The 18,596-nt window shown below is 35.4% G+C and overlaps 1 protein-coding gene across 2 annotated transcripts in view; it reads left to right on the top strand.

Annotated features, from left to right (window-relative positions):
* The window catches only part of LOC117181675 (reversion-inducing cysteine-rich protein with Kazal motifs), a 201,980-nt gene extending 189,178 nt beyond the window's left edge, over positions 1–12,802 (top strand). Inside the window, exons 5-6 of one of the 2 annotated variants that reach the window (XR_004468154.1) lie at positions 11,153–11,355; positions 11,809–12,802. Coding sequence is in view for 1 of the 2 variants with exons in the window: in XM_033374585.1 (XP_033230476.1) it covers positions 10,271–10,300 (30 nt within the window). In the remaining variant the exon portion in view is untranslated. Of the gene's footprint in view, positions 1–10,270; positions 10,590–11,152; positions 11,356–11,808 lie in introns of those variants that run through there. The other variant, XM_033374585.1, reaches the window with a different exon arrangement.
* The last annotated feature ends 5,794 nt before the right edge of the window (positions 12,803–18,596 follow it).

Genomic DNA, 18,596 nt, shown 5'->3' with positions numbered 1-18,596 from the left:
TTTATGATTTAGTATTATTATCTCTCTTTTCAATAAACACATATTTAAAGTAAATAATTGTTTCAAAATTAGAACATCAGAGTTTCTTTTCTTTTTCTATAAGTTTTCTTTCCTTTTTGCTGGTGTTTTTGTTTGATGTATTTTATGTCTTGATTTATTTTCCCATCAATATTTTGTAATTATTTATGAGAAGCTGATTGTGTGAGCAAGTGGCTTCCTACATTAATCTGTTATTTCGTATATGTTTATACATATTTTGCTTTTAAACTGTGGCATCAAACTGGTTAAAATACTTCGTTTTTTCTGGAATATAGGAGGACTGGGTTTATCGGTTTCATCAAAGTTATCTTCCGAGTCAGTGCTCGAGTCTCGGTGGTTGGGCTTTGGTTATCTCCTTTCCTCTTCTGCCCTACGCCAAAGTAAACGCCTACCTAGAGTGCTTTCATTTAAACTACTGGAAGTTTTGGAAACAGGGCCTGTAGTTTGACTGATATCTTTAGATTTCGTGATCATTGGCTTGCGGGTTTAATAATGGGTTTAGCGGGTTGTGCATTTCCTTGTTTGGTTTGACGTTTCTGTATTGGCAGTATCCTGGCAGAATTATTTTCATATTTTTTCCTACTTTCGTCTGATGAACTGCTTGAAATGGGATTTCTGGAAAGAGCGTCGGAATTTGTGTTTAACTTTCCGGGCTTATATTTCAAAGAATATTCATAGGCTCTCAATTTTAATCGCCAGGGTCTGGTTTTACCCCGTCACTGCTCATTATATGACCAAGATATGTAATTTCTTAACGAAGCAATTGTTTTTTCTGGTTAAATTAAAGTATTTGCCTCTTTTAATCTGTTTAAAAGGCGCCTTACCTTTTTCTATGTTCCTGCAGGGTTTCTGCGTAGATCACTATATCGTCAAGATAGATAAACAGATCCACTCCTTGCAGTCCTAAAAGTACTTGGTCCATTAAACGTTGGAACGTTGTAAGAGAGCTTTTTTTGCCCATTGGCATTCTAATGTATTCATAGTGGCCGTTTAGAAATTAAAATGCAGTTTTTCGTCTATCGGTTGGATTTAACTCACTTTTATGGAATCCGATAGCTAGATCAACAACTGTAAAGTATCGTGCCTTTCCTAAATGATCTAATATTTCGGTAATGTTTGGAAGTTGGTAAGCGTCGCCAAGTTTTTTAAATTTAATAACCGGAAATCTATTACTATCCTATACTTTCTTTATCCTATGGGTTCCATCTTTTTGGGGATTATTAACATAGAAGAGCTATAAGGTGACTTCGGATGACCAATGGTACCTTCTGTAAGCATTCTGTCTATAACAATTTTTGCTTCTTCTTTTCGAGTAGGCGAAAATCGATAAGGTCGAACGTGAATTGGCACGTCGTCAGTAGTGTGTATCTTATGGTGCAATAATTGCGTTGGAGTTAAAGGCTCTCCAGTCAGATGAAAAACATCGGGAAATTCTTGACTTATTTGTTTCACGTGTTCTTTTTCTTCTTTATTTAGATGATGTAGTTCTAGGGTTTCTAGAATGGCTTCTTCTCTATTTTCTGGGGGTGTGTAGTCTTCGATGGAAGAGTATTCATCTAATTCATTACCTGGTAAATTATGATATTCAAAGGGAATGAGTTCTTGTTTGGTCTATTTTTATTTCGAGGTCCTCGTCCGTTTTATTAATTGCGTATACATGACAATTCCCGTTTGAATTCGACACTACGGCTTCTCCTATTATTAATCCTTTCAAGGTTGTGACTAATGGTAGATAACCTTCCCTCAGGTCACTATTTATTACTCGCACTGGAATTAACTTTTAGTTCTGACTTTTATATTAATTTTTCCTAGGCCTGTACCTTTATAGTCAAGTATTTGATCTTGTTAGATCTTAGATTCTTTATCGATAAATGAAATGGATCTAGTGGGGTTTGAATAATTCACAATTATGTCATGCCAAAACAAAATTCCGACCTTTTCTTAACGAATATATTCTCGGCTTAAAATTCCATCTGTAGTAATAGGAAAATCTGGTGAAACTACGTGAAAAACTACCATGGCATTTTCTATGGTTAATTTTATCGTGCCAATAGTGGAGATTTTTATGTGTGTAATTCCTGTTATTTCAATAGATTCAATTTCTGTTAATAATGAATCATCGTTTAAAGAGTACAATTTAATTATGTTAATGTTCGCTCCGGTGTCGACTAAGAATGAGGCTTTCTTTTCCAAAAATTCTGACGATGAAAGCTCTACGACTGGAGATTCTCGACTGAGCTTCCTGTGTCAAATTTTACGCGTTTCTTTAGGTTTCTTACGCTCGCCTGACGCTCTTGTTTCTCTTGTTTTCGAAATTGTTATTAGAGAACTTATATAATAAAGCCATGTAAGAAGAAGTTCAAAAGAATCGGGGAGCACTTGCCATGAATATGTTGCGCAAGAACGGAGAACTTCGATAAAGGAATACGATGCAATTTCGTAGGTCAAGTCGGGTTTTAGGAGAGGCTAAGGTTGCTTGTATGACCTTTTTACGCCGCATTCCATAATTAAAATTCATTTTAATCCTCCAAGAAGGAAGTTGATAAGGACGTGAGAAGGTAAGACGTCGAGACAAAAAATGTGTCTTTGCGCATTATTAAATATGTTGTAAAGACAAAATTCTATGTTGGAATATCACTATTAAACCAATTTGAAGTCATTTTAGTGAAAGTAAAATGTAATAAATGTAATGTAATATTATTGACAAAACTGATAAATACAATATTTTAAAATCAAATATCCCGCCCGCGCGGCCGCTTGCGTTTTAGTTTCCCCATTTCTTACATAAGTGCATGTGGCGTTCCATAAGCTGCCAGATAGGTAATATTTGTTTTCAATTTTTATCACGCGGCTTCGCCCCCGTGACTAAATCTAAAGAAAATCTTATACGCCGTTTGTGCATTCGTTATGACGAGTGACACTCTGCAGGTGACTGAAACCAACGACTCTATTAAAAAATATTACATACGGCGGGCAGCAGTTACGAGTTCGTTCAAAAAGACATATATACCTACAAATGGATAGAGAATTAATTGAAAAGCTGATTTTTTAACTCCCAGAAAACTGAAAACTATGCGAGAGGTGGTCAGTAATATTGGCTTTGTTATAACATGTAAAAATACCTAATGTGGGCTTCCAAGTGATAACCGTAACTTGCATGAGCGTTTCCTATATATAATATGTATGGATTGTGACTTTCTTCACCCTCCAAACGGTCAACATATCCAGCCTCGGCATCAGAGAACATGTATTTAATTATGTCTGACTATATTTCCGACATGATAGTCCCCCCTCAGTAAAGGAGATGATGTTCATTTCCTAATACTCTTATTCATGAGCACTTGTAAAAAAGTCCACACTCCTCCAGCAACCCTACGTTCAGTGCAATGTATTGGTTAATTATGATCGAGAAGCATCGTTATGCCTATGCGCGTAATGTGGCGAAGTAAGCATCATACATAAATAAATGATATGCTCAATTGTCTTATTAAGATTTCCTCAGATGTGGCACTTGCCCTTAACCGCCTCATTACCGGAATGAATTCATGTCTGCTCTACTGATGTACAAATGAATAGGGATGTTCGTCATGTTTTTAAAGTATCCTTGAAGCTGAGTAACCTTAGACAGAAACATTCGGCGAACATCAAAAACACCTCTGCCCCAAGCTTTCATGGCAGTATTATTCTCTCTTCGTCCGTCGAGAATAACCTAAAAGAAATATGTTAAGAGTGGGATAGAAAAAGTTTTAGTTGCCTTGGCGATGATTGTAATATTGAGACCAATATTTAGGAGATAGAAACGCGGCGGCTCATAAAGGAAGACTTCAGTACCTCTTTTATTTGAGACTGGAATGGTCCCCTTGCCTGTAATATAATAAACAACCTATAGGATTTGCCATCCACCATTGAGAGAATGAGACGCGGATCGTCCACTGCTATAGGGGTGATCGTTTCATCATGAGATGGATGCAACTTCTTACATTTTTCTTGGCCCATTTTTATTTAAATTAACGACTGTTCTTTCATGAGGACGCTGTTTTTCTCATAACGTTTATAGACGGCATCAGATATAATGGTCTGGAGAGTATTAAGCGGAAAGCAGTTTTAATCTGTTTTAGTAAGAACTATGCTTCTTTTTCAATTATTTGCCATCTGCTATTACATCTTGACACCTTTATCCACTTAAAAACCGAATACGCTCAAATTCTTTACAATACCCGACCTGTGAACCCGTCGCTCTTTAATTCGAGCCTCAAAGTGGTATATATAAGACAATCCATTAGAATCCAACGTTAGTTTTTGCTAACGAAAAAGGATTGTTCATTTTATCATTTAGCGTAATTAATATTTATCATAAACGAAATTATATATACTACTCTAGACACAACCATTATATTTCTAACGCTTTTATTTTAAGCCACGAAACTCCACTGCTAAACTAACGCATAGCATATGTGAAAAAAATGGAGAAAGAATCTGTCGAGAAAGAACAGTCAACGTAATCAAATAAAAATTAATAGAAAATAATACTTGGTTATAATACTTAGTATTTCGATAATATGATTGATTCTTTAAATAAATTTAATTAACTACTGCAATGTTTTACTATTTGACGTAGTATTAGCTTTCCTCTTTTAACATAATCAAGTAGATAAATAAACGTTTATGTTTCGGCCTTCTGGCCTTTAGAAAATTGATTTGTTAACCCCTATATTTTTTTAATGAATTTACCTAAAACGAAATCTTGAAAACTAACAGGTATCCATACCCTATCTCTAAGAACGCTCGTTATAATCGCCTTGCCGTCCTCACTTCGCCCCACACGCATTACCCTACTTTCCCGCTTTGCCTCGCATTGATAAGCTCAGCCTCCGTGGCTATCTACTATCTACTAACACCTCCCTTCTCTTCTTATTCATCTTACACAAAACTACTTTTTCAATTATCACCTCTTTCATGCATTAATACCTCCATGCTTATTGCACTACTTTTCACCTACTCGCACTCCTACAACTAACGCTTCACTTTTGTATTCCCCTTCTCGCATAATTCACACACCCTTTTCTCCCTAGTAAGCCAGAACCTTTTAAATTCTCCATTTACCCAAGCCTCATTCTTGTTATAAACTACTCACTTACTTCCTCTCCTTCTCACTCAAATATTGCGATTTATACCCTTGAGCAATCCACGAGAAGTTCTTGTTATACCTTGATTCTCCTATTCTCTCCACTCCTGTTGCCTTCTCTCTCTCTGTACCGTTTTTCTCAACCATCTTATATACCTTCATGCCTTTCCCGTGCATCATTAGCGACGCGATCAATTTTATTCTGCTCCCAAAATCATCTGCCAACAACTTCTTGCCAGACTTGCATCATTACCAAATTTGCCCTTCTGACTTTCTCTTTAATATGACTATCCAATTGCCTATTCCTCCAACACAGGAAGGTTATGTACAAAAACTCTTTGACCTCCTGAACATCCTTTTCCTTTCTGTCACCTTCTCTTTCGTCTCCTTATATACCTCCATTACCTTCTTAATCAGGCCTCTTTACACATTCTTTTCCGCCATCGCCTCCCGCAAACCTCATCCTGTCTACGGAAGAATACTCTCGATAGTGCCACTATAAGCAGTTAAGCCTATTTGCATCTCCGGCAACATTCATTTCCCTCCAACAACACCGTCCCTTCGTTAATTCATTAACGTAATCTATCTATAATTTTCCTTTCTATCCCTATCCCCTTTTTTATACAGTGTAACTATTAAACCCTCTCTCCACCCTCCTGTGAATAGCTCTACCCATTGTACTTTCTTTATGACCCCTTTTAGCCTCTCCCTAACTTCTTGTGTACTCGACAGCCACGGTTCCTTCTCTACCCGTCCATCCCTAATGTTTTTGATCTTCTAAACTTCCTCATCTATTTGTCTACCTCCTACTCATTCAACTCCTCCATATGTGCCTCCCTTATTCTACTACTCCCATCATTTCTCCTCCGTTAATATCAGCGGTGAAAAAATTCTTTAAAACACTCCCTCTATTTTTTACTCTTCACCTTCTCGCTTATCCACACTCTACACTTTCTAAATATATGTATTATCTTCCACACATCCCGCTCTTTCTTAACGCTTTCTAACTTCTCTTACAGATCTTTCTCGTTTTCCTATTTCTTCTTCTCACACATCAATCTCTATCCCTTTCTTCTTCTTTCTGAACACCTTCTTCTGCACACACCTTTTTACTTTCTCTTTCAGATCCTCCCATATATCTTCCACCGATTTATTTTTAAAGCGTACCTTCTATAACTGTGTCTGATACTTCTGTATCACTTTCTCGTCAAGCTCACCCTCATCCCCACATATACTGCTTCTCCACTTTACATTGGGCTGCACTTTCCCCTTATCCACAACCCTAATAGCTTATGGTCTGATTCTGCTCTCTCTTCCACTACAGCATTCTCCATCTGCTCCCACAATCGCATAATATTAACTACATAATCTATCACCGATACCCCTACCTTACGTATGTATGTGTACCCTTCCTCTTCGTCTTCTGTTACAATCCCATTTTTCACCGCACAGCGTCTATCCTCTATCTAGTGGTTTAGATTCTCCCGTCTTTGTTTATTATCTTATAATTCGATTTCCTTTTGAAGCCCACACACTTCCATGTGAAGATAGTCTTTCACTATTTTCTTAATCCTTTCCATCTTATCCTTACTGTACATTATCACAAACTTACACGTTACCTTTCCTATCTCAACTGCCCCCTTTTGCACGCTCTACCTTTTTTTCTCTCCACGAACTTGTTTCTCTAATCCTGCACTTTCCAACTATAACCTCTTCACAGATTTGGCTCGATCTATCCCATTCCTTCCTCTGTACGAGTACCTCTACCTGTCCGACGAGATCAAATCCCTGGATCTACCTCCAGAAATCCTCATTTATCTTCTTTACCTTTTCTACATTACAGTACAGTACCTGCACTACACCTCCACCTTGCTTTACCCTGAACCACTACTTCCTACGAAACAAATTCTCCACTTTCTTCAACACCCTTTACTCTTCGTCCCATGCCGAAGAGGAATGAAAGTTGTCCTGACACTTATTCGATGAGATCAATAGTTTTTGCAATAAAAGCGTTAATACGTAAAATAATGGACAAAAATTAGTATCCTTTCTGTGCTGAGTAATATTATTTGATTTGAAGAAAGTTTTTTTATAATCGAAAATCTGACTTGAAACAAACCATTCTCAGAATAGACGCTATCTCTCTAAAGTTAATAATTTCAAAGATAGGATCATTTTAATTTACGAACAAAACTGCCTTTAAATAAATAGTCCTGTTTCTCGACAGTGATTTGTTTTATTACAAAATGTTTAATACAGAACTGTTCTTTACTTCATAATAAATATATTTTCGTATAAAGTCGATGAAAAATTAATTATTTTGATATAATTAGGAATCGTTGTTTAAACAATCTTTTTAAATTGACACAGCCTTACGGGAAAAATATATAAAGGAGCCAAAAAGTTGCATAGTGCTTCTTGTAATCTCTCTGAAACCAGTGATATCATTTGTAATCGAAATCTATTAATATTCGCACCTGTAGAGGTAATTAAAATATTTGAAATATGATGTGTACTTATTCAGGGGCTGACTTTTTACAAACATGTAAGTCTACGCCTTTGCGTTTTGTACCTTCGGTGCACATGCTCTCGCTACGTGCCCGTGCCAGCCCACCAGGAAGTAGCTAGCCTATTGTACCTAATGACAGGCCACCTCCAAAAAAAAATTATCATTGATAATTTTACAGGGACTATAACAGAACTATTAATTAAAAGGAATTTTTCGTTCGTAAATTAAAACCTTTTTATCTTTGAAATTATTAACTTTAGAGGGATAGCGTCTGTTATGATAATGGTTTGTTTCAATTCAGATATTCGATTATAAAAAAACTTTCTTCAAATCAAATATTATTACTCAGCACAGAAAGGATACTAATTTTTCTCCATTATTTGACATTCTGATAAGAAACTGGAGTATCGCAATTATAATTTTGATTTCTTTGATAAACAACGAAGTATTTTATTCAAAACGATCTTAGCTCTCTCCAAGGATGCATCTATTTTTATGGGAGGGCCGTTTTTGAAAGGTAAGCGTATCATGTAACGCCCGTATTTTGTTCGTTGGTAATTCGTAACTGAAACTGGCCCAGATAATATCCTACCAAAAACGGTACTTTGTGCAGTAAGAGAACCCAATATACCCTGTTGGAGGCCAGGAAGTAAACATGAGCAATATTTATCGACTCCTGAAATCAAATCAACTTGATGGGAGCTAAAGAGATTTTAGTCTGCTAACCCTAACTCTTTTAATTGATCTTCATTCCTCAAATTAGGTTTCACAGGAGGAGCATATGATGTAAGGTGTAATAATACTAAAGCTTGGATGTGGAATTTAGGACAGTTCTTTTCTGTAGGAATTAAATTAAATTCTGCTAACTTTCTTGAAGAACCAATATTAACTCCTCCAACTACATATACTACTGCTTTAACCTTTTTGTAGATTGGACTTAATATTTTCATTGCTCTCTCGGTAATAAAACAACATTCAGATCCTTGGTCCAGCAAAACTCTAAATCTGTGACTTCTTCCATTTTCAGCTTGGAAGGAAATAACAGCCGTAGCGAGTAAGGTTGGGCGCGATAAATTTAGATGATTATTCAGAAAATGAAATGAAACTTTATCGTCTGCTTTTTTAAGCGCTACATGATTCACCCCCACCTTCACGGTGAAATTGCCGGGATCATTTTATTGTGGCGCGAGAGAACCTGAAACTGCCAATTGACAAGTAACCGATGCAGAGTTACTTGGTTGTAAGGTGGGATTTGAATTATAATCATCGGAATGCAACAGGGAATTATGTTTCCTACCGCACTTGTAACATGAATTTACTAATACAATTATGAGGTTGATGTCCGGGCTTGAGGCAATTATAACAACAATGATTATTTGTAGCAACTTCCCTACGCCTGTCCACAGACAGAGCTTTCAATTGGTTGTATTTAAATAAAGAGTGATTATCCTTACAAAGGAGATACTTTGAGTTAGAAGTTGCAATGTGGCTCCTAACTCCCGATTGTTTTGAAGGCCTACTCTTTTCTTGGGAATTTGCACCAGGTTTTGAAGCTTTAGTAGCCTCCAAAATACGTATGCGAGTATCCAAAAATGAGTCAAGTTGTTGAAAAGTAGGATAATCAGTGCTAGACCCGATATGCATCTCCCATTCCTTGAGAGTACCAATATCAAACTTTTTAACCATTACAAAAACTAGTTAATCACTCCTATGTTCTATTAAGCGTTTAAGATTTTTGGGAGCCACAAATAGCTCATTTGTTTTATTGCGTGAGTTTTTTAAGTCTTCCGGAATATTATTCGACACATTAGGAAGATTGATAAAGGTTTGTAAATGAGTTGAGATTAAATCTCTCTTGTTGTCAAATATGGTCTTTAGCGACTCCCAAGTGGAGATAAAATTAGCATCAGTTTTCGAAACATCTCTTTAAAAAACTTCAGCTTCGCCCCTTAAGGACAATTGCAAAAAGTTTAATCTTGTGACATTTGACAACGAATCGTTTTGAATTATTAAAGCATTACAAAAATCGCGAAAATTCTCCCAATCCTTATAGTCTCCTAAAAACTCTGGTAAAGTGATCTGAGGAAGTTTAATATGCAAGAAAGCATGACGAATAATTTGAGACTGATTTAAACTTTCATTAGCCTTAGTCTCAGGAGTAAACAAAACCAATTGATTATGTAAAAAACCTCGCACATTAAGATAAGCATCTTTAATAGCGAGATACTTAGACTTTGTGAAATATTCCAATTTCTCAAGCCCAGGCGACGTAGTTCCAGCTTTAATTTCCAGATGCAGGGTTTCACAACTCTTCCAACGTTGGTCAATAAGTTCTATCGTTGATTTGACAGTAGCCACTGTTAGATTGGAGTGTGCGAGAGAATAATTATTAATAAAATGTCAATCAATCATCACTGAAATACTACGGTCTGAATTATTATTTTTTTTTTTTTTGCCAAAACGAACCTCTCTCATTATGGGTAAATTAAAGTTGTCATCTTACCACTGGAGAAGGTTAGAAATCGATGAAGTATAAAATTAAATATGTTGACAATCATTCAAATATCAGCGATCAAATCTGTTATTTCTTCCTTCAGGTGAAGAATAATGAAAGACCGATCCAGTGAAGAATGACAAAATGAAAGAGTACAGTACAGACTGTTTGGAGAAGGACGGCTGCCTCACAGTACGTGCGAAGATGTTGTCACCAGCTTATATCCTTGCTATGTGACCTCAAGCCGTCATATTTTCCACCTAGTTCCTGTACTTTCACTTAATAAAATTTCTCACTTTGGTCTTTTCTGTATTAATTTTACACTTTGGAATGTTTTTTCATGATCTTCTATCCGGCTCAAAGGACCATTTTGTTTAATGTTTGTGTTTATAATATTTAATTTTGCCAGATCAGGCATAGACAGAGAAGAATCGACGGAAATAATGAATAGTTTAAGTTTTATTTTAAGTATAGAATACTAGTTAATCACTTTACTGATTCGAAAAGATCGGACAACTTCATTTAAATAATAAGGAAATATATAAATAAAAAATAAAACACTTGCATGATTAGAATCCTAACTATATTTATTATTTAATAACGGTACGGTTTGCAACTGCAGTTTCTCAATGATCGAGCATTGGTATCTTCTGAGTTCTTATTTCTCCATAGTAACACTTTAAGTATCTTGCGGTATCTTTCTTATCAACAATAGAAAAGATATTATGGATAGGTTTGAACTTAAAGAAGATCGGCAGTGCGCTCGTATATGAGTGGTGACGTTATTCTGTGTCATGCAGGATAAGGTAGGTTACGCCTGGTTTTACGTGTGGTAGTTACATTCAAATTTCTAATTTTGGGATGTAACAGTCCTCCCTTCTCAAAATCGTCAGCGTCTTTGCTGACTTAATTCACTCTATAATCTTGATTATTCCTGTTTTCACGGTTAACATTTGTTTCACAAAAAAAAAATTTCTTTTTTTAGTGTCATCAAAAAGGTCTATGCTGTTATCCGGCCATCTGCATTAGTTCGCTGTTCATTGTTCTCTGATTCTTTGTGCGCCATGTGAAATCAAAGTTCCGTTTGCAGCTCTGACTCGTCCCATACGGTATTTTACGAAGTTTATTGCCGAGGTAACAATATTGCAATGGACTAGAGTGAGAATAATGCAACATCGGTTTCTTGTGGTGAGTAAGATTCATACTTCATCTTTCTATTAGTATTTGTAGCCAGTTTTGACTTATCCCCGCTTGACTAAAACGTAACAGTGTCGGAAACGTCTGCTTTAGTTGTTTCGAGTACTGGTTTGGTTTTTGACGTTACTGCTAGCATTTTGAGATTGGAAAGCTGGTCTTTGCGGTTGGGTCACCTTGAAGATTTATTGGAAACATTTTGTATTCACATTTGGGATTCACATGGGAATAAACTTCTCGGAATATTTATTTGGTTGTGTCAGATCATTTTGGATGTTAAAATTTCGCAGCGTGACTTTTCCGTGATTCATTGTTTAGACTTTCGACGAAAGGACTTCCTTTTTTCTCTTATCACTTATGGAGTTATATTTCTAATATGTAAAATTTTCTTGTTTCGTTTTCTTATATAATTGCTTGTGTCTTATTTTATTTGTATGGTTGTTGCAGAAATTCCACTGGAACCAGGGCCTCTTCGTTTATCCGCTATGAGTTATGGCAGAAGACTTCTGAATTTAAGCATAGCGCTGGGATTTTATTCTTCCCTGTGCCAAGTGCTTAAATTAAAAAACCCCTCCATGTGTTCTACTTCCGCAGGTGGTACTCGGCTAGGAGGCAAGGTCAACAAGAGGAAACGTGGTCGATCAATGAGAAACAGCTTTATCTTGCAGCCTGCTGCGGTGCCTATTGAACTTGAGGAGGCACGGTGTGGATTATGTCAGCGATTGGACAAGATATATGATCAGCTTCACTTCTGTCTTATTTTCTTCTGCTAATTACGTTAAAAAGAGATATTTGGGGTTCCAATCGTTTAAAAAACTACGAATTTCACCAATGTTTCATGTGAACATTGCGTGTGGAAAGTGAACTGCAATGGTCACCAAACCTCGTCAAAATCCGTAGTTTTGTACACGATCGGAACCCGAAGTATCTCTCTTTATTCTATATTTTCATTGTTTTCCAGTAGTAAAGGTACGCGGTACTGTTTTTGATTCTGTGGGAGATAACAACTCTACGGTTGGATTTAATAAACAAAACCTACATAGGCACGTTCCCTAAAGCTAGCTAACTACATACAAGCGTGTGTTTACCCACTCTTAGCTGTGCTGGGCTTAAATTCACTATTATTCATATTCGGTTATGAAGAGGCATAATTTTAGAAAATTAAAAAACAAGGTACCCTTGTTTCTCCTCCCTTCTTAGAATTTTTTATCGTCGTCGGTGAATGGAGAGCAAGGTAAAACAGGATGATTTTATGCTATTCTGAAATAAGTTTTTGGGATGTGCGTCTGTGACACTGCTGCAGCTGTTACCAGCTATCGTGTGAATTGTCTTTTTGCCCTGATACTGTTGTTCTTCGAATTATAATAATTGATTCTCAATTTCTTCTAATAATGTTCCATGTTAATATTCTTCCCACATTTTTGCTGGATGTATTTGTATTTATTTTTCTGCCGTAGATATATACTTTACGAATTTTAGTATTACCTATGATATATTTGTTATATTTAGTGAAATATCTGGTCTGCATATATATTCTTCTTTGTTCATTTTTTAGTTATTTCTGTTAAAATAATATATTTTACACTCACAATACACCTATTTCCTAATTGAAACATGCCAGAATTCGTAAGGCATTCTCTATTGGCCTTCTTTTTAGGAAAATTGGTACTGATAAGCTCGGGTGTTTTCTGGAGTAATGCTATGCTTACTGAATAGCGTTATACGTATGTATGGTTCGTGTTGCTTCGCAAATAGTGTTATATATGGTTGTTACGCAAGAATGCAGGTATTCTTGATCTAACAGAAAGAGTTTTCTGTCATCAAGTGATACAGCTATATATGATTGTTTGGGTGGTTAATATGCTGTTTTGGTCGTGTTTCCAATCAATCGTTGATGTACTGGATGCAGGTGCATTTTATATAATTAATAGGATTTTCTTTCAATGAGAGGAATTTCTACAGTTATCATTAGTTTGTTTGAATAGCATCATGTGGCGACTTTACCTATTTTGTGGAAATCTTTGGCTTTTATATTTTTACTTGGTATTGGGAATTCATATTCCCCTATTTTTTGTTCATTTGTTATAATCTCTTGTAATTGGTTATTAATTATTAGGGCTAAATAAATTCTTTTTTCTTTAATGTTTTCTATGATTTTTGTGAAGTGAGATAGCATATCGAAAAAATGACCAAGTTTTGCTTCCATGTGAGCTATTCATTGTCTTATATAGCTGAGATATAGCAAATCATTTATTTCCTTTTTTTAAATTTTGATATCGTTATTTGTTCTTTCTAATAGGAATTGCATTTTCTTTACATAACTGGTTCTTGCATGCAATTCTTTATATATCTCATCAATCTCCGCCTTAAATAAAAGCATTTGTTTGCCTCAGATTCAGCTCAAATTATTTTGTCTGTTGAAAAGCTGGTTGATCTTATCAGCAACCTAACATAGGTAATCGACTTTTTCATATTGTTTTAGGCAAATATTTATTCTCAGTCTTATGGTGCTAAATTTTGGAGAATAATTATTCAAATTTTTATATTCGGTTTCTACTTCATGAATTTCAATGAAAAGACTGTCGAGTTATACTACTTCTCTGCAGTCTCTACAGTTCGGATCAGTCGAACACGTTGGGTACTATATTAGACAGGAATATGCTACCACCATTTTGGTTCCTGGACAATTCGCAGGAAACAGTGCGATCAGCATGTCGTATAGTTTAATTAAAATTAAGTTTAGAATATAAAAAAATGGTCTGCTGCAGTGCTCCGTTTCATAAAAAAAGAAGCGATGATGGATTTAAACTTTACCGTTTTCCACGAGGATGAAGAGAAAATCTGTCAAAGTGGATCATATATTGTAGAAGAGACAAATGAAAACAGAGTTCAAATTCAAAATTATGCGAAGTAATTACTCATATTTATAACTATATCAATATAATTCAAACATAGGGGGTCTGAAGTTTATGTTCATATGTAATTAACTTGTCTATGAGCATTTTTATATATATTAAAGCGAAATAAGATCCAGAAAAAAGTACGGTTAGGAACCAGTTTTTCGACAGAGCGAGGCACTTTTGTAAACTATTTGTAAACCGAGTGTAATTTCGTTTACAAGCATAATTTTTGCAAGAACTATTTTTTGGCAAATGTATGGGTTAAAAATCATATAGTCTAATTTAAATATTTCATGAATTATGTCACATGTAATTTTATTTATAATTTATATTTTGATAACTATGCTTTAGTATAATTCAAAAATAAATAATCGATATCATGTAAATGTATTTATATAATTCGATATCAAGTTAGCGATTTTGAATTTTCGGGGAAACAAAATGGCAGCTTGCATATTCCCATCTGATATAGTAGCTAACTTTTCTAGGCAGTGTCGCTGTTTTCAGTACAATCGTACTCAAAAAGTAGCTTAAGACGATCTCAGGGTACCGCAGCCTGCCCGATCCCTCGACGACCCTTTTCTATTGTTCAGCGCTGGACTCGGTCTCGAAGCTGGACGGCTCTCAACCGGCGGCTTCTGCATAATCCTACAGGGGACGTTAAAATGGAATATTGTATATGAACTCTGCTCATTAAATTCTATAGATCTTGACTCTCCGAAATTTTGTCTTCTCTATTTTTTATTAATAATTTTTTCACACAAAGTATGGAAGAACTAAAATTTGGTACATAACAAATTTTTTCGTTTTCATAACTGATCAGGTAAACTTTATATTGTCTTAAATGAATATTTAGGGACTCATGGAATACAAATAATTGGTTAATTATTCCATTTATTTATTATAAACAAAAAAATGAACAAATTAGCAAATAGTCTTAGTATCGGTAAACAAATTATTGTAGAAAAGACATTTAATTACAAAACTAATTGAAATTTTGTTTATAAAAATTTGAATTGTTATATTTTATCAAATATTATTAAATATTAATTATTTTAAGGAAAAACTGAAGCCATTGTGGCGATTAAAGGAAATTATAATTTAAAATAATCTCAAATTTTGTAAATTTTACGACAAGAATTGTTTATAACATTGGTGCTGCGGAAAATTCCTTAATACTAGACAGTTTTGACAACAAATTTATTAAAATTTTGGTTATAAAAAATTGATTTTTACTTTTAAAAAAGTAATTTTCAACCAAATAAATGAATTTTCAACAAAGACAAAAATAGCATTTTTTACCAAAGAAGACAAATTATAAAAAAAATACTGAACAATAGAAAGGGGTCGCCAAGGGATCAAGGAGGCTGCAGTACCCACAGATCGTCTTAAGCCAAAAAAGTATATTTCGTGAAATTTGAGTACGCATGTACCACAATTAGAATTCCAGTACATTTTACATTGTACTCTTTTTTCAAGTACATTTGCGTACAAGTGCTTAATTTGTGTTTTCAAGACTTCATTTTTGAATACGTTTGGAAGTAGCCCGTTGGGCACTACGCCTCATGTACCACTGCGATTGCCCGATGCCTTTAAGACCTTTCCACAGTGATGACAAATAAAAAGTGTGCACCGTGATTTTATTAACGAGAGTAGAAAAGAGGAAGAAAACTGCTGTCTCCTTCACTCTTATGATTCAAGACTTCGGAGTTGCGCAGTTGGACTCGGGGATCGTTTTTAGAATCGAAAGTCGAAAATCGAATTGTCCTCTTTTTTTTTAACTTGTGGAGATAGAAAGAGAAGTCCATTATACTTCGAAACGGCCCTGGGGTCCCACTGCAGTACCCGTTGCGTAACCGATTTCGTATCTCGAATAGTACGATTAAGTACCGGTATCATTTTACTATTCATACGAGTATGGCTCACAGGCAGATTAGATATGAGCGATTGCCCGGTATTGGGTTACATATTTTGTCGGCTTGTGTTATTTATATTATTTAAAATAACTAAATGTTTGAATAGTAAATTAATAATAAAAATAAGGCTATTTTAATTTTAATAATTTGAATTTCGCGCATAAGTTTGATGGTATACGGCGCCCCCACAACGATTCCATCGAAAGTACAGTTTCAGAGTATTGAGCACAAGTCAGAATACAAACGCAATTTTAATTTGGGCAACACTGCTTCTATGGGTGCTTTTGGGAACTTTAAATCATTTATCGCGCGCTTGGTACGAATGAAAACTTGATATATCTGACCAATTGCTGATTAAGTTTAAAGTAGGCATCTTTTCATCTGCAAAATAAGAATTTATTTTACTATTTTGTTCATGGTAAAAGCGTTCAATTTTCTGCCACAGAGTTGTTAAGATCTGTAGTGTGCATTAATCAAATTTCCCGCTTTTTTAAATCTATATTAATTCCCTGATCAAGTTGTTTGAATAGGACCCATAAGTTTACAAATTTCCATAAGAAAGAAAAGAGCTACGAGCACACGTAATTCTTACGAATATTAACTCAAACGGTGTAAATTTAGTTGCTTCATGATTTGATGTATCGCAAGAAAACATGGTGAAGGGTAAGGTCCCGGAAGCTGGAATTACAACATTGTCATATTGATATGGGCACTATGCCATAATTTAGTGCTTATTTAGTGCTAATTTATGCTGCAGGAAAAAAATTTTGTGCTTGGTAATTTTGGCCAAAAACATGTAGTAATGCTAGCTTCAGCTGAAGCCACAACTCCGGTATGCGAAACTCGGAAACTATTAGTGGTATCAAGATCTTCTTTGCGTAGGAATTTAGTGCTAATTAAGTGCTAATATATTCTAAAAAAACTAAATTTTGTGCCCGGTAATTTTGATCAAAAACATGTAGTAATGCTAGCTTCAAGTGACTCTGGTATGTGAAACTCGGAAACTATTAGTGGTATTAAATTCTCCTTTGCGCAGAAATTTCGTGCTAATTAAGTGCTCTGGATTTGTGCTATTTAAAAAATCCGGGCATTTTTTTTTACCAAAAACATGTGATAATGCTGTCTCCAGGTGACTAGTGTTGTGAAACTCGGAAACTATGAGTGGTATCAAGATCTGCTTTGCGCAGGAATTTAGTGCTAATTAAGTACTCTGGATTTATGCCTTGAAAAAAATTCGGGCACTTTTTTCTTACCAAAAACGTGTAGTAGTGCTGGCTTCAGGTGACTCTGTTATGCGAAACTCGGAAACTATTAGTGGTATCAAATTGTCCTTTGCGCAGAAATTTAGTGCTAATTAAGTGCTCTGGATTTGTGCTATTCAAAAAATCCGGACACTGTTAGTTTTACCAAAAACATGTGGTAATCCTGGCTTCAGGAGACTAGTGTTATGAAACTCGGAAAATATTGGTGGTATCAAGATCTGCTTTGCGTAGGAATTTAGTGCTAATTAACTGCTAATATATTCTGTAAAAACTAAATTTTGTGCCCGATAATTTTGATCAAAACATCTAGTAATGCTAGCTTCAAGTGACTCTGGTATGCGAAACTCGGAAACTATTAGTGGTATCAAGGTCAGCTTTGCGCAGGAATTTAGTGCTAATTAAGTGCTCTGGATTTGAGCTATGCAAAAAATCCGGGCACTTTTCTTACCAAAAACATGTAGTAATGCTGGCTTCAGGTGACGCTGGTATTATGAAACTCGAAAACTATTAGTGATATCAAGATCTGCTTTCCGTAGGAATTTAGTGCTAATTAAGTGCTAATATATTCTACAAAAACTAAATTTTGTGCACGGTAATTTTGATCAAAAACATGTAGTAATGCTAGCTTCAGGTGACTCTGATGTCGTGAAACTCGGAAACTATTAGTGATATCAAGATCAGCTTTGCGCAGGAAGTTAGTGCTAATTAAGTGCTCTGGATTTATGCCTTGCAAAAAATCCTTGCACTTTTTTACCAATACCGTGTAGTAATGTTGGCTTCAGGTGACTCTGGTATGCGAAACTCGAAAACAATTAGTGGTATCTAATTGTCCTTTGCGCAGGAATTTAGTGCTAATTAAGTGTCCAGAGCATTTAATTAGCACTAAGTTCCTGATCAAAGCAGATCTTGATATCACTAATAGTTTCCGTGTTTCACAAAGCAGGGTTACCTGAAGCCAGCATTACTACATGTTTTTGCTCAAAATTACCGGGCACAAAATTTATTCTTTGCAGAATATATTAGCCCTTAATTAGCACTAAATTCCTACGCAAAGGAGATCTTGATATCACTAATAGTTTCCGAGTTTCACAACACCAGAGTCACCTGAAGTCAGCATTACTACATGTTTTTGATCAAAATTACCGGGCACAAAATTT

This window comes from Belonocnema kinseyi, chromosome 10, assembly GCF_010883055.1.
Source record: "Belonocnema kinseyi isolate 2016_QV_RU_SX_M_011 chromosome 10, B_treatae_v1, whole genome shotgun sequence".
NCBI lineage: Eukaryota > Metazoa > Arthropoda > Insecta > Hymenoptera > Cynipidae > Belonocnema > Belonocnema kinseyi.
Note: the sequence above shows the minus strand (reverse complement) of the source record. Positions and strands in the feature narration are given on the sequence as shown.